The sequence below is a fragment of the Myxine glutinosa genome, chromosome 13 (assembly GCF_964187855.1).
Source record: "Myxine glutinosa chromosome 13, kmMyxGlut1.1, whole genome shotgun sequence".
NCBI classification, from domain to species: domain Eukaryota; kingdom Metazoa; phylum Chordata; class Myxini; order Myxiniformes; family Myxinidae; genus Myxine; species Myxine glutinosa.
The window spans coordinates 92,762,779-92,778,593 of NC_136273.1; the positions used below are offsets into that span (position 1 = coordinate 92,762,779).

At 49.0% G+C, this 15,815-nt stretch overlaps 1 protein-coding gene across 1 annotated transcript in view; it reads right to left on the minus strand.

Moving 5' to 3' along the window:
* The window catches only part of LOC137438406 (adhesion G protein-coupled receptor B3-like), a 413,438-nt gene that overhangs the window by 228,809 nt on the left and 168,814 nt on the right, over window positions 1-15,815 (minus strand). The window contains 3 exon segments of the mRNA XM_078767712.1: window positions 12,747-12,762; window positions 13,725-14,720; window positions 15,074-15,175. Of these exon segments, the coding sequence (XP_078623838.1) occupies window positions 12,747-12,762; window positions 13,725-14,720; window positions 15,074-15,175 (1,114 nt within the window).

The following is a 15,815-nucleotide window of genomic DNA, read 5'->3' on the forward strand; positions in this document are numbered from 1 at the left end:
ACGGTTAAGGTGGCGTTAGAGGAAGAGATAGAGGGGGCGCACTGGGAGATGAAGGAAGTAAAGGAAAAATTAGAGGAGGTGGAAGAAGGGGTGAGTGAAATTAAGAAGAGACGGACAGAAACTAAGAGAGAAATCCAGGAGGAGGTGATGGAATATGTACAAGGACGGTGCTCAACTCATAATGATGTGCTCACTAACCAAATAAAGAGTTTGTATGTGGCAGAAGAGGTGCGACGAAGAGGTGCCAAGGTGAGTGGCGATATATTCGGAAATGTATATGATGTGAGGGGAGCTTCAGTCGGCTTGGGGGTTGATTTAGACCCGGGTGTTCGTGAGAGGCCGTTGGTGAAGTGTGCGACAGGTCTGGTGTGCGAAAAAAGAGGTGTGCGAGAATGTCCGACCATGGTGTGTGTGAGGAAAAAGTGCGCGCCGAGGAGTGAGGGTGCTGTCGAGAGTGAGTTGGTTGTAGCGCGTGTGCGAGGGAGCACATGGAAGCGCGTAGTGAGGAGTGTTACAGAGGATGTAACAGGAGAATGCACGCCTGTGGTGAGAGTTACAGAGGATGTAACGAAAGAGTGTGCGCAAGAGGATGCGCGAGAAAGGTGTGTAACGGACAGGTGCATGGGGAAAGAGTGCGCTGTCGAGAGTAAGGGTGAGTGCGCTGTCAAGAATGGAGGTGAAAGTAGTGAGAGTGACACGGAGCGTGAGTTGGTTGTGACAGGTGAGCGAGGATGTACACCTGGAATGGAAGGATGCACACCTGGAATGGTAGAGCGTGTGTGGGAATGCACACTTGAGTTGGTCGTGAGGCACGTGGTTGGGTGTGCGAGTGAGAGCACACCTGTGATTGTCACAGAGGAAGTGACCGAGGAAGGGGCGCGAAGAGGTGTGTTGGTGAGGTGTGCGAACAACGAATGTGTGCCAAAGTGTTCGGTGGTCAGGTGTGTGACCAAGTCTGTGAGTGGAATGAGTGTACCTGGGTGTGTAAGAGAAGGTGCAATGACCAAGAGCAGGGAGACGGCTGGATGTATGAGCAAGAAAGGGGTAGCGTATGCGTGTAAGCATGCAGGTGAGGCACGAACGGTAACCGGGTTTGCGGTTAGAACGACATTTAGCCGAGTCGGGCCCTCGGTGCGCGTCGGGCAGCTTCGCGTGCCGCGAGGACCAGCGGGGATCCGAGCCACGGCGGGTTCGAAAGGACCGCCGTACGTGATCCACGCTGGGCCGCGTTTCGAACGGCCGCGTCCGTGCTCCACTAGGCGGAGCGGGCATCCCGATAGGGAGGGTCGTCATGGCGACCCCCTTTTGTGGAGAAGTTCCGGCAGGTCGAGATCGGGCAATTGGATGGCTCCGCGCCGAGGTGGTGCGTGGGATCTCGGCACGGGTAAGCCCCCGTCCCTGCACCGAATGTCGGACGCATCCAGCCGCCGGCACCAAACAACCCGCATTCATTGCGCGGCTTTACGAAGCCGGGCTTTGGACAGGAATTGGCGCACCGAGAGGCATTAGTGAGTAGACTGTGTGACGAGAATAGCGTTTTGGCCCCGAAATTAGAAAAGCAAAATTTGATGATTGGTAAAGGATTGGCAGAGTGATGATTGGCAGAGGATTGGTAATGGTACAGTGATTGGCAGATGATTGGCAAATTTTTGATTTGTGGGATTTGGAAGAGCAAAATTTACAGTAAGAGATGCCCCATGTGAAGGGATGGCCAATCCACCATCCCTCACAGAGGGGGGCAAAGGAGCACTAGGTTTATGGGGTGTATGGCAGTGAAAACTAGCCGAGGGAGGGTTTGGATAATGTGTAGGGCCCTAGAGATTGACATTAGGTAACGGTAAGGTTAGTTAGTGACAATGACACCAGGTAGCTGGGGACGCAGGTAGCTTAGAGTGGATGATAATGACGTGGTATGTGCTTAGTTTAAAGGGAAGACGGGGAGCACTAAGTTAGCAGGGCAACAGGTAGTTAAGATGATGCCGTGTGAGTGTTGGAGGTGTATTCAAGTGTATTGAGCAGTGTGTGAGGAACAGGTGTGATTGAACAGGTGTGATTGCACAGGTGTGCAACTGAACAGGTGTGTGGAGCAGTGTTTGAGTGAGTGATAGTGATGAGTTGTGCTGACCAAATGGTCCAGGGAGAAGGAGGGTGCAGGTGGCACCAGGTATGATTGCACAGGTGTGCAACTACAGGTGAATGGAGAATGGTTGTGTGGAATACATGGAGTGTGGAATACATGGAGTGTGGAATACATGGAGTGTGGAATACATGGAGTGTGGAATATATGGAGTATTGGAATGGATGGTCGTGGAGTGAGTATGGTGGAAACAATGGAGTGGAGTGGATGGTGCGGAGGTGTGAATGGGGGAAGAGTGGACCCCCATCACGAATACCCGGGGCGGGTAGTGTAAGTGTTAGGTAGAGGGTATAGGTAAATTGTGGTTGGATATTGGCATCTGTGGTGCGAGGTGAAAGAATGGTATTTGGATGGGTGCATTAGTGTTGTGGAAATGGCTGGGCGTGTAGCCTGTTAGTGTGTGTAGTTGTTTTGGGCACTCCACCACTGTGAGGATGTCGGCCAGGTGAGGCCGCAGGTGGGCTCTGGGAGCCGGTAGTTGTGGATGGGGCCCGAGGATCCGGAGGATGGACCTGGGTAGCCCAGTGCCAGAGGGCACCAAGGGGTGACAGAGCCAGGAGGGGCCTTCCCCAGTTAGTTAGGTTAGGGTGAGGAGCTAGGTAAGCTCGGGTGGCAACTGCAGTGGTGGAGGTGTGCAGGTGGGTAGACCTGCTGGGAGAGCTACACGTCACAGCCCAGAAATTGTGCAAGGGCACCGGGAGATGAACCGGGGGAGTGAGACCCCAAATTGAGAAGCACCACAGTTTGGTCAATGGGAATTGGTTTTTAGAACCCACAGTGTAAGTTGGCCAATGGATTGGCAGGGAAAGACCCCGGGTAGTGTAAAGTGTGTTAAAGTCATTTTGAGGATAGTTAGGATTGGAGTCTCCTCGCACCATCTGCATCCACTCACCTGAGGTGACAGGTACTCCACACCACGCCAGGTTGGTTTAATTATTTTTATGTGCAAATGTTTTGGATTGTGAGACGCATCATGACGTGGGTGTGACATTGTGCTTTGATGTTCCATCTCTTCCTCCTTATGAGGATTGATGATGAATTTGGTGATGGCAAATTTTGGCTAGAGGGATTGTGGAGACGAATTTGGTGTAGAAGAAATATGGGGAGACGAGACATTAGCGACGAATTTGTAAATGTGTAGATTTTGTAAATATGGGGTAAGGGCAAGGGTAGTGTAGGTGACAGGGGGGGTGACGTACGGTAGGGACGAGCTTTCTCATTTCGCCCTCCGTACGCATTTCGCCTTGCATTGCCTTATTGATGTGTACCCTTGTGACCTTACCCCTCGCTCATTTGTCTCTTTTGTCTCCCACATGACCTGTGCGCCATTGGGCGCCGAGGGGAGCATGCGTGAGTCGGCCATTGTGCGCCCGGAACTCTCAGAACCAGCTGTCTGCATCGATGCACCACATTATGGACCACATGCCTCTGGCCGAGCACCACTGATGGACCCCATGGGTTGGGGCATGGCCCCTCTGCTGGAACCGGCCATGAGGGCCCGAAATCTTGCTGGCGGACCTTGGCCACAGGGCACCGATGCCCCACAGGTGAACCACACTAGTCGGCCCTGTGGGCCATAAATAAATAAAAATGGACACGTTGGGTGCATTTCATTTTATGCTCAAATAGGCCGCCAGTAAGAAAATGAAAGAATGACAACAACTGGAAGAGATAATAATAGCCAGCAGAGGGAGCAGAAGAGCAAGAGACCACCTGCAGGGTTAGGGGTTGTTGATTTATTTTTATTATTGAACATGCATTGAACACTGATGAACTGCGGTGACTGCACCGATTGGTGCTTGAGGGTGTGTTGGTGCGTTTTAGGTGCTTGCATGGTGCGTCGATGCAGAGCAGACTGTCTCCCCCCAGAAAGACCAATTACAGGTCCTGGGTTAGTCTTGTAAATAAAAGTAGTGTCAATTGTAAATAATGCTCCCCACCGTCAGTGTGTAGTTTGAAGACCATTCCGCAATTCGGTTAACTGTGGGCGTAAGTCTGTTAGGCAGGGTGCAATGGAGCAGCGGGACACATTTATTTATGTTTTAAAAACTGTCGCACTCAGGGTCAGGTTAAAAGTAGAGGGAACTACACCTACGTGTCACACTAAATAAAAGTTGTCGGCCCGGGCCGTGCCTAAGAGGAGGAGGGTGCAGTGTTGCGGATATGAGGACTGTATTTTTTTTATTGTGTGTATTATTATTATTGTTTATTCTGCGCCTCCTGCCTCCGGAGCTGTGTAAAGGGCAAAGGGCGTCCCATAATTAGTCCATAAAGCATCCACACCACAGCCAATCATAGAATACCCCTGTTCAATAGTTATATCTTATTATGTGTTTTAGGGTAAGGCTGTGTCTCCCATTAATTGAAATACTCCATTGCACCAGTGAAAGAGATAGATTCCCTTCATTCCCATTCCCAAAACCTCCATTCCCCCTTTCGTCGATTGGAAACGACCTCTGCTCCAATTGCCGCCATTGACCACGAGGCAGGGTTGGGGAAGAAAGGCGGGTCCCCACCTCGTCATAGAGGGGAGGAGTGAGTCAGCCCCACTCAACCAACCACGAACAAGGGGTTGGACTTGGAGAGGGTGTGGAGAGAAACATCGAGGAGGTTCGCGAAGGTTGAGGGGCGGGGCCTATATAGCCCGCAGCTAGGGCGTTTCCCAAAAGAGATGAGCTTTTACAGAGAGACGAGAGGGAGTCCAAGCGGTTGAGTCCAAGAGAGGCGCTTTGAGTTGAGTCCGAGAGAAGTCCAGAGTTGAACTGCAGCTCGAGCCACCGAAACTGCATTTACTGCAGCTCGAGCCACCGAAACTGCATTTACTGCAGCTGGAGCCACCGAAACTGCAGCCACAGCAGCGTGAGGCCTGGACGGCAGTTTGGAGCAGGGCCGCGAAGGAGCGGCGGCTGCCCAACTAGTCGATCGGTTGCAGGACCAGTTGGACCTCCCTATCCCGCCAGCCATCCATCTCCCGCCAGTCCTATCATCATTCCCCGCGTGAGTCTGTCCTTGTTTGTTCTGTCCCTGGGTTAATTAAGACTGCAGGTAAGCCAGCGTTGCACTGTGTATCTAATATCTTCTGTAAATAAACGTGACTGCTTTCTTCCTGCTTATATGTGTAAATAATAAACCCAATTACTCTTCTGTACGTCTTCTTCCTCTTTGTATTCGGTCGCTTTAGAGTTTTCCATATTGAGCAGCTGCGGTGCGATACGGCCAACGTTTGGGTGGAATCGGGTTCTAGTCGGGGAATAACTGTTCGGTCGCGGTAATACCACCGCTCGGTAAAATAACATCCTTTAACCACGTCCGTAACAATATATATATATATATATACATACACACACACACACACACACACACACACACACACACACACACACACACACACACACACACACACACACACACACACACACACACACAATTGGGGACTCTTATGACACCCAACTCAGAAGCATTGAATCGAAAATAAGGGACACTGTAATAACTGACAAATAGGGTGGGGGTTAAAGTGAGTGAAGGCTTTCATGCTGACATCATTGATTGAGTGGCCTGAGTTCAGCAGACATCCTCAGTATAAATCTCATGTAAAGTAATCATATATGCAAAAAAACATGAAAGAAAACAACTGGGGTCTTTTGGGACCCCAGACAGAATTTGCTTGTAACTCTGTGCAGCAAGGTGAAATCTTATTACCAGCACATATAGGTAAACAAAGTAATAAAACATCAAATACATTGTTCAACCAATATTGAAATAACACGTCAAAATGTATGCTTGGGGTCCAAAAAGACCTCTGTTGTTCGGACTAGGGTTAAACCCATCAGTGAAGTGAAGGATAGGCACGCACTCCTTATGAAAAACCCCAAATTATTTGGGGTGACCTATTTACTACATACACACGGTGACATGGGTGGGGGATGGAGGAGGGCTGAAATTGAGAATATTTTCGACAAAAATAATAAGAGAAAGGGCATGTCTGTAGCATGTGGGGAGGGAGATCTGCATGTCATAATTCTGCCATCTTTGGGTAAGTAATAAACAGATGACTCCCTCAGGAGTAAATGTAAAATTTTCATTAATCTCAGGGAATGTGAGAATGTGAGCTCGCATGCTTGCTTTGCACTGCCAATCACAGCTCGCATGCTTGCTTTTCACTGCCAATCACAGCTCACATGCTTGCTTTGCACTGCCAATCACAGCTCACATACTTGCTTTGCACGGCCAATCACAGCTCGCATGCTTGCTTTGCACTGCCAATCACAGCTCACATGGTTGATTTGCACTGCCAATCACAACTCACATGGTTGCTTTGCACTGCCAGTCACAGCTAAAATGCTTGCTTTGCACTGCCAGTCACAGCTAACATGCTTGCTTTGCACTGCCAGTCACAGCTCACATGGTTGATTTGCACTGCCAATCACAGCTCACATGGTTGCTTTGCACTGTCAGTCACAGCTCACATGGTTGCTTTGCACTGCCAATCACAACTCACATGGTTGCTTTGCACTGCCAGTCACAGCTCGCATGCTTGCTTTGCACTGCCAATCACAGCTCACATGGTTGATTTGCACTGCCAATCACAGCTCACATGGTTGATTTGCACTGCCAGTCACAGCTCACATGGTTGCTTTGCACTGCCAATCACAACTCACATGGTTGCTTTGCACTGCCAATCACAGCTTGCATGCTTGCTTTGCACTGCCAATCACAGCTCACATGGTTGATTTACACTGCCAATCACAACTCACATGGTTGCTTTGCACTGCCAGTCACAGCTAACATGCTTGCTTTGCACTGCCAGTCACAGCTAACATGCTTGCTTTCCACTGCCAGTCACAGCTCACATGGTTGATTTTCACTGCCAATCACAGCTCACATGGTTGCTTTGCACTGCCAGTCACAGCTAACATGCTTGCTTTGCACTGCCAATCACAGCTCACATGGTTGCTTTGCACTGCCAGTCACAGCTCACATGGTTGATTTGCACTGCCAATCACAGCTCACATGGTTGCTTTGCACTGCCAATCACAACTCACATGGTTGCTTTGCACTGCCAGTCACAGCTCACATGCTTGCTTTGCACTGCCAATCACAGCTAACATGCTTGCTTTGCACTGCCAGTCACAGCTCACATGGTTGATTTGCACTGCCAATCACAGCTCACATGGTTGCTTTGCACTGCCAGTCACAGCTCACCTGCTTGCTTTGCACTGCCAGTCACAGCTCACATGCTTGCTTTGCACTGCCAGTCACAGCTAACATGCTTGCTTTGCACTGCCAGTCACAGCTAACATGCTTGCTTTGCACTGCCAATCACAGCTCACATGGTTGATTTGCACTGCCAATCACAACTCACATGGTTGCTTTGCACTGCCAGTCACAGCTCACATGCTTGCTTTGCACTGCCAGTCACAGCTAACATGCTTGCTTTGCACTGCCAATCACAGCTCACATGGTTGATTTGCACTGCCAATCACAGCTCACATGCTTGCTTTGCACTGCCAGTCACAGCTCACATGGTTGCTTTGCACTGCCAGTCACAGCTCACATGCTTGCTTTGCACTGCCAGTCACAGCTAACATGCTTGCTTTGCACTGCCAGTCACAACTAACATGCTTGCTTTGCACTGCCAATCACAGCTCACATGGTTGATTTGCACTGCCAGTCACAGCTCACATGCTTGCTTTGCACTGCCAGTCACAGCTAACATGCTTGCTTTGCACTGCCAGTCACAGCTAACATGCTTGCTTTGCACTGCCAATCACAGCTAACATGCTTGCTTTGCATTGCCAGTCACAGCTAACATGCTTGCTTTGCACTGCCAATCACAGCTAACATGCTTGCTTTGCACTGCCAGTCACATCTAACATGCTTGCTTTGCACTGCCAGTCACAGCTAACATGCTTGCTTTGCACTGCCAGTCACAGCTAACATGCTTGCTTTGCACTGCCAGTCACAGCTAACATGCTTGCTTTGCACTGCCAGTCACAGCTAACATGCTTGCTTTGCACTGCCAGTCACAGCTAACATGCTTGCTTTGCACTGCCAGTCACAGCTAACATGCTTGCTTTGCACTGCCAGTCACAGCTAACATGCTTGCTTTGCACTGCCAGTCACAGCTAACATGCTTGCTTTGCACTGCCAGTCACAGCTAACATGCTTGCTTTGCACTGCCAGTCACAGCTAACATGCTTGCTTTGCACTGCCAGTCACAGCTAACATGCTTGCTTTGCACTGCCAGTCACAGCTAACATGCTTGCTTTGCACTGCCAGTCACAGCTAACATGCTTGCTTTGCACTGCCAGTCACAGCTAACATGCTTGCTTTGCACTGCCAGTCACAGCTAACATGCTTGCTTTGCACTGCCAGTCACAGCTAACATGCTTGCTTTGCACTGCCAGTCACAGCTAACATGCTTGCTTTGCACTGCCAATCACAGCTAACATGCTTGCTTTGCACTGCCAGTCACAGCTCACATGGTTGATTTGCACTGCCAATCACAGCTCACATGGTTGCTTTGCACTGCCAATCACAACTCACATGGTTGCTTTGCACTGCCAGTCACAGCTCACATGCTTGCTTTGCACTGCCAGTCACAGCTAACATGCTTGCTTTGCATTGCCAATCACAGCTCACATGGTTGATTTGCACTGCCAATCACAGCTCACATGGTTGCTTTGCACTGCCAGTCACAGCTCACATGCTTGCTTTGCACTGCCAGTCACAGCTCACATGCTTGCTTTGCACTGCCAGTCACAGCTAACATGCTTGCTTTGCACTGCCAGTCACAGCTAACATGCTTGCTTTGCACTGCCAATCACAGCTCACATGGTTGATTTGCACTGCCAATCACAACTCACATGGTTGCTTTGCACTGCCAGTCACAGCTCACATGCTTGCTTTGCACTGCCAGTCACAGCTAACATGCTTGCTTTGCACTGCCAATCACAGCTCACATGGTTGATTTGCACTGCCAATCACAGCTCACATGCTTGCTTTGCACTGCCAGTCACAGCTAACATGCTTGCTTTGCACTGCCAGTCACAACTAACATGCTTGCTTTGCACTGCCAATCACAGCTCACATGGTTGAGTTGCACTGCCAATCACAACTCACATGGTTGCTTTGCACTGCCAGTCACAGCTCACATGCTTGCTTTGCACTGCCAGTCACAGCTAACATGCTTGCTTTGCACTGCCAGTCACAGCTAACATGCTTGCTTTGCACTGCCAATCACAGCTAACATGCTTGCTTTGCATTGCCAGTCACAGCTAACATGCTTGCTTTGCACTGCCAATCACAGCTAACATGCTTGCTTTGCACTGCCAGTCACAGCTAACATGCTTGCTTTGCACTGCCAGTCACAGCTAACATGCTTGCTTTGCACTGCCAGTCACAGCTAACATGCTTGCTTTGCACTGCCAGTCACAGCTAACATGCTTGCTTTGCACTGCCAGTCACAGCTAACATGCTTGCTTTGCACTGCCAGTCACAGCTAACATGCTTGCTTTGCACTGCCAGTCACAGCTAACATGCTTGCTTTGCACTGCCAGTCACAGCTAACATGCTTGCTTTGCACTGCCAGTCACAGCTAACATGCTTGCTTTGCACTGCCAGTCACAGCTAACATGCTTGCTTTGCACTGCCAGTCACAGCTAACATGCTTGCTTTGCACTGCCAGTCACAGCTAACATGCTTGCTTTGCACTGCCAGTCACAGCTAACATGCTTGCTTTGCACTGCCAGTCACAGCTAACATGCTTGCTTTGCACTGCCAGTCACAGCTAACATGCTTGCTTTGCACTGCCAGTCACAGCTAACATGCTTGCTTTGCACTGCCAATCACAGCTCACATGGTTGCTTTGCACTGCCAATCACAGCTTGCATGGTTGCTTTGCACTGCCAATCACAGCTCACATGGTTGCTTTGCACTGCCAATCACAGCTCACATGGTTGCTTTGCACTGCCAATCACAGCTCACATGGTTGCTTTGCACTGCCAATCACAGCTCACATGGTTGCTTTGCACTGCCAATCACAGCTCACATGGTTGCTTTGCACTGCCAATCACAGCTCACATGGTTGCTTTGCACTGCCAATCACAGCTCACATGCTTGCTTTGCACTGCCAGTCACAGCTCACATGCTTGCTTTGCACTGCCAGTCACAGCTCACATGCTTGCTTTGCACTGCCAGTCACAGCTCACATGCTTGCTTTGCACTGCCAATCACAGCTCACATGCTTGCTTTGCACTGCCAGTCACAGCTCACATGGTTGCTTTGCACTGCCAATCACAGCACGCATGCTTCCTTTGCACTGCCAATCACAGCACGCATGCTTCCTTTGCACTGCCAATCACAGCTCGCATGCTTGCTTTGCACTGCCAGTCACAGCTCGCATGCTTGCTTTGCACTGCCAATCACAGTTCACATGGTTGCTTTGCACTGCCAATCACAGTTCACATGGTTGCTTTGCACTGCCAATCACAGCTCACATGGTTGCTTTGCACTGCCAATCACAGCTCGCATGCTTGCTTTGCACTGCCAATCATAGCTCGCATGCTTGCTTTGCACTGCCAATCACAGCTCACATGGTTGCTTTGCACTGCCAATCACAGCTCACATGGTTGCTTTGCACTGCCAGTCACAGCTCGCATGCTTGCTTTGCACTGCCAGTCACAGCTCGCATGCTTGCTTTGCACTGCCAATCACAGCTCACATGGTTGTTTTGCACTGCCAATCACAGCTCACATGGTTGCTTTGCACTGCCAATCACAGCTCGCATGCTTGCTTTGCACTGCCAATCACAGCTCGCATGCTTGCTTTGCACTGCCAGTCACAGCTAACATGCTTGCTTTGCACTGCCAATCACAGCTCACATGCTTGCTTTGCACTGCCAATCACAGCTCACATGGTTGCTTTGCACTGCCAATCACAGCTCGCATGCTTGCTTTGCACTGCCAATCACAGCTCGCATGCTTGCTTTGCACTGCCAGTCACAGCTAACATGCTTGCTTTGCACTGCCAGTCACAGCTAACATGCTTGCTTTGCACTGCCAATCACAGCTCACATGCTTGCTTTGCACTGCCAATCACAGCTCACATGCTTGCTTTGCACTGCCAATCACAGCTCGCATGCTTGCTTTGCACTGCCAATCACAGCTCACATGGTTGCTTTGCACTGCCAATCACAGCTCACATGGTTGCTTTGCACTGCCAGTCACAGCTAACATGCTTGCTTTGCACTGCCAGTCACAGCTAACATGCTTGCTTTGCACTGCCAGTCACAGCTAACATGCTTGCTTTGCACTGCCAGTCACAGCTCGCATGCTTGCTTTGCACTGCCAATCACAGCTCACATGGTTGCTTTGCACTGCCAATCACAGCTCGCATGCTTGCTTTGCACTGCCAATCACAGCTCACATGGTTGCTTTGCACTGCCAATCACAGCTCACATGGTTGCTTTGCACTGCCAATCACAGCTCACATGGTTGCTTTGCACTGCCAGTCACAGCTAACATGCTTGCTTTGCACTGCCAGTCACAGCTAACATGCTTGCTTTGCACTGCCAGTCACAGCTCGCATGCTTGCTTTGCACTGCCAATCACAGCTCACATGGTTGCTTTGCACTGCCAGTCACAGCTCACATGCTTGCTTTGCACTGCCAGTCACAGCTCACATGCTTGCTTTGCACTGCCAATCACAGCTCACATGGTTGCTTTGCACTGCCAATCACAGCTCGCATGGTTGCTTTGCACTGCCAATCACAGCTCACATGGTTGCTTTGCACTGCCAATCACAGCTCGCATGCTTGATTTGCATTGCCAATCACAGCTCGCATGCTTGCTTTGCACTGCCAATCACAGCTCACATGGTTGCTTTGCACTGCCAATCACAGCTCGCATGCTTGATTTGCATTGCCAATCACAGCTCGCATGCTTGCTTTGCACTGCCAATCACAGCTCGCATGGTTGCTTTGCACTGCCAATCACAGCTCGCATGGTTGCTTTGCACTGCCAATCACAGCTCGCATGCTTGATTTGCATTGCCAATCACAGCTCGCATGCTTGCTTTGCACTGCCAATCACAGCTCACATGGTTGCTTTGCACTGCCAATCACAGCTCACATGGTTGCTTTGCACTGCCAATCACAGCTCGTATGCTTGATTTGCATTGCCAATCACAGCTCGCATGCTTGCTTTGCACTGCCAATCACAGCTCACATGGTTGCTTTGCACTGCCAATCACAGCTCGCATGCTTGATTTGCATTGCCAATCACAGCTCGCATGCTTGCTTTGCACTGCCAATCACAGCTCGCATGCTTGATTTGCATTGCCAATCACAGCTCGCATGCTTGCTTTGCACTGCCAATCACAGCTCACATGGTTGCGCCCACTCGTGCGCTGGAGTTTCATACTATAAGTCAACTATGAAACACGAACTGTGCACTCAACGGCTTCTGATGTGCACGGCAAGAGATGCTAGCTGCATTGGGAGGGGATGGGAAGGAATTACATTATAGGAAAGGATGGTATGCCAAGTACACAGCGGTAGGCAGTCATCATGGCGTGGTTCATAGAAAAGCAATAGGTCAGCATATCTCACATTTGCAGCTTCAATCCTGCAATTTTATGAATAAGCACGTGAGGTCTAAAATGAAATAACGATCAGACTTTGTCATTTTCAGTAACAAAATGGGAGCCTAAAATCCCTATAATTTTGTTATAAATGAATCAACTAACAATAACGACGTTTCTCGCACTATAATAATGACTATGAAAGTTTTAATACAAGGGTGGTGAATGTACCAGAAGTAATTTTGACATCGTATACTCATCTGCCAGAGGATTGGTATTTTTGGTCAAGCTCCTCCACACAATGGCCTGCCATTTGCAAGGAACTGTGGGTTGAATGAATGCTTCGTACCAGTTCTTCCGAACCTTTTATCTGTCGTTTCCCCCTTCAACCAGTTCAACCGTCCGGATTGTGTCTGTCTGTGAACAAGATATCTCAAAAAGTTGTGGACGGATTCGGACGAAACCTGGTGAACTGGTTGTGTGTGTGACAAGGACAAATAGATTCGATTTTTGGTGAAGATCTGAATATGGATTCGGATATGAGAATTATTTAATTTTTATGTGATACTTCACCGTTGAGAGATCCGGAGAAAAGCGATATATAACATGATATTTGAAAGAGTTATGGATTATTTATGACTAAACTTGGTGGATCAGTTGGTTAGGTGACGAGAACAAGGCGATTAGATTTTATTTCTGGTCCGAATCCAGATCCAGCCTGTCAGTGGGTTTCAAAACATAAACTGTTCAGCCTGGCGGAGGAGTGCGCTCTACTGAGTGCCGTTCTAGTTAATACATGTGTATATCATAATTAGTAAAAAAAAAAACAATATGAATGTATTTTGTAATCATACTAAAATAGGCAATTTGGTGTCTGTCTGTCTGTCGGACCGAGAGACATTCGATCGTTACTTATCCAATCGCAACCAAACTTGACAAGGAGACTAACGATCACACGACTAAGAGAACTGCTTTATCGTCAGGGCTGGTTGTATGGCGTACGTACTCGCGCGAGATCTCACACCATCATCCCTGTTCGAGATCACACGACTGTAAGATAACTGCTTTATCATCAGGTATGGTTGTATGGCGTACGTACTCTCGCGAGGTCTCACACCATCATCCCTGTTCGAGATCACACGACTGTAATATAACTGCTTTATCATCAGGTCTGGTTGTATGGCGTACGTACTCTCGCGAGATCTCACACCATCATCCCTGTTCGAGATCACACGACTGTAAGATAACTGCTTTATCGTCAGGTCTGGTTGTTTGGCGTACGTACTCTCGCGAGATCTCACACCATCATCCCTGTTCGAGATCACACGACTGTAAGATAACTGCTTTATCGTCAGGTCTGGTTGTATGGCGTACGTACTCTCGCGAGATCTCACACCATCATCCCTGTTCGAGATCACACGACTGTAAGAGAACTGCTTTATCGTCAGGTCTGGTTGTATGGCGTACGTACTCTCGCGAGATCTCACACCATCATCCCTGTTCGAGATCACACGACTGTAAGATAACTGCTTTATCATCAGGTCTGGGTGTATGGCGTACGTACTCTCGCGAGATCTCACACCATCATCCCTGTTTGAGATCACACGACTGTAAGAGAACTGCTTTATCGTCAGGTCTGGTTGTATGGCGTACGTACTCTCGCGAGATCTCACACCATCATCCCTGTTCGAGATCACACGACTGTAAGAGAACTGCTTTATCGTCAGGTCTGGTTGTATGGCGTACGTACTCTCGCGAGATCTCACACCATCATCCCTGTTCGAGATCATACGGCTGTAAGATAACTGCTTTATCGTCAGGTCTGGTTGTATGGCGTACTTACTCTCGCGAGATCTCACACCATCATCCCTGTTCGAGATCACACGACTGTAAGATAACTGCTTTATCGTCAGGTCTGGTTGTATGGCGTACGTACTCTCGCAAAATCTCACACCATCATCCCTGTTCGAGTCGTAAGGGCATATGACCATAGTCGTGGCTGCTGACAGCAGAGGTGCAATAGTTTTTGAAAAGCTTGGTCCTTTGTGGGTTGCCAGTCAAAAACACTGTCAGCTCTGAGTAAAGCTCGAAATGGTGCATTGACCTAAATCAGTTGGGGAATATATTTATCCAGATAAGCAACGAATCCAAGGAAATGCCGCATATCCTCTTTATTCCGTGGAATTGGCATATCACATATCATTGGCATAATTGGGATATCATCAATCTGCAAAAACCCACACTATCCATCAAATACCGAGAATAACTTGGCTTCTGGTATGTTGGAGACCACCTCTTCAACCATCTCAATGGCCTGGTTGAGATCTCTAGGATCCAAACATGTTATCAGCTTACTGTAACCATTGAACTGACCCACTCGGTTGGGCTCCTCCACTGGAGTGATGAAACCCTTGTCTACCATGCTGTTCAGTTCCTCGATGATTCCAGACTTCAGCGCTGTGGGTTGTCGGTGTGCAGCAAGTATGAAGAACCTCTGACTGCCATTTCTATTTTGATTCGGTAGACCCTGGCTAGGCTACCTGAACTACCAATGATATCGGGAAAGTCTCATAGCTCTGGGGGAACCGATTCACCATCCACTGAATGGTCCCCCACCAGGGGCCTCAGCTGAACAATGAGGCCAATGTTCTCAGCAGGCCAAGGTTCTCAGATATCACTTTCTCCTGATTCAAGTTGACCAGCTCTCATGAAGCTATATTATGGATCTCTCCTTGAATTCCAGGAAAATATCTGTAGAAGCAGCCAGCTGAATGATATGGTTAGAGTAGATTGGTCGTGGTATTCACTGGCTCAGAGGAACGATTGTGGAATAATTTGGTTTCTCCCTTATTGTGAACATCTTGGATGGCTGGAATGTGAGGAGACATGTGGATCATGTGAAACTGTCATCCTCTGATTTAACCGGTGACATATCTATCTGGTCCATCAGAACCATCCGTCATGGCTAACACACCAGAAACGTCTGCAAATATAATTCCAGAGGGCAATGCTCCAGAGTAAGGCTCTCCCAAATAACCTTTGCATGAAGCTCCTGCTGCGGAGGGAAGTGAACCCCCACCTCCTGTATCAATCTTGT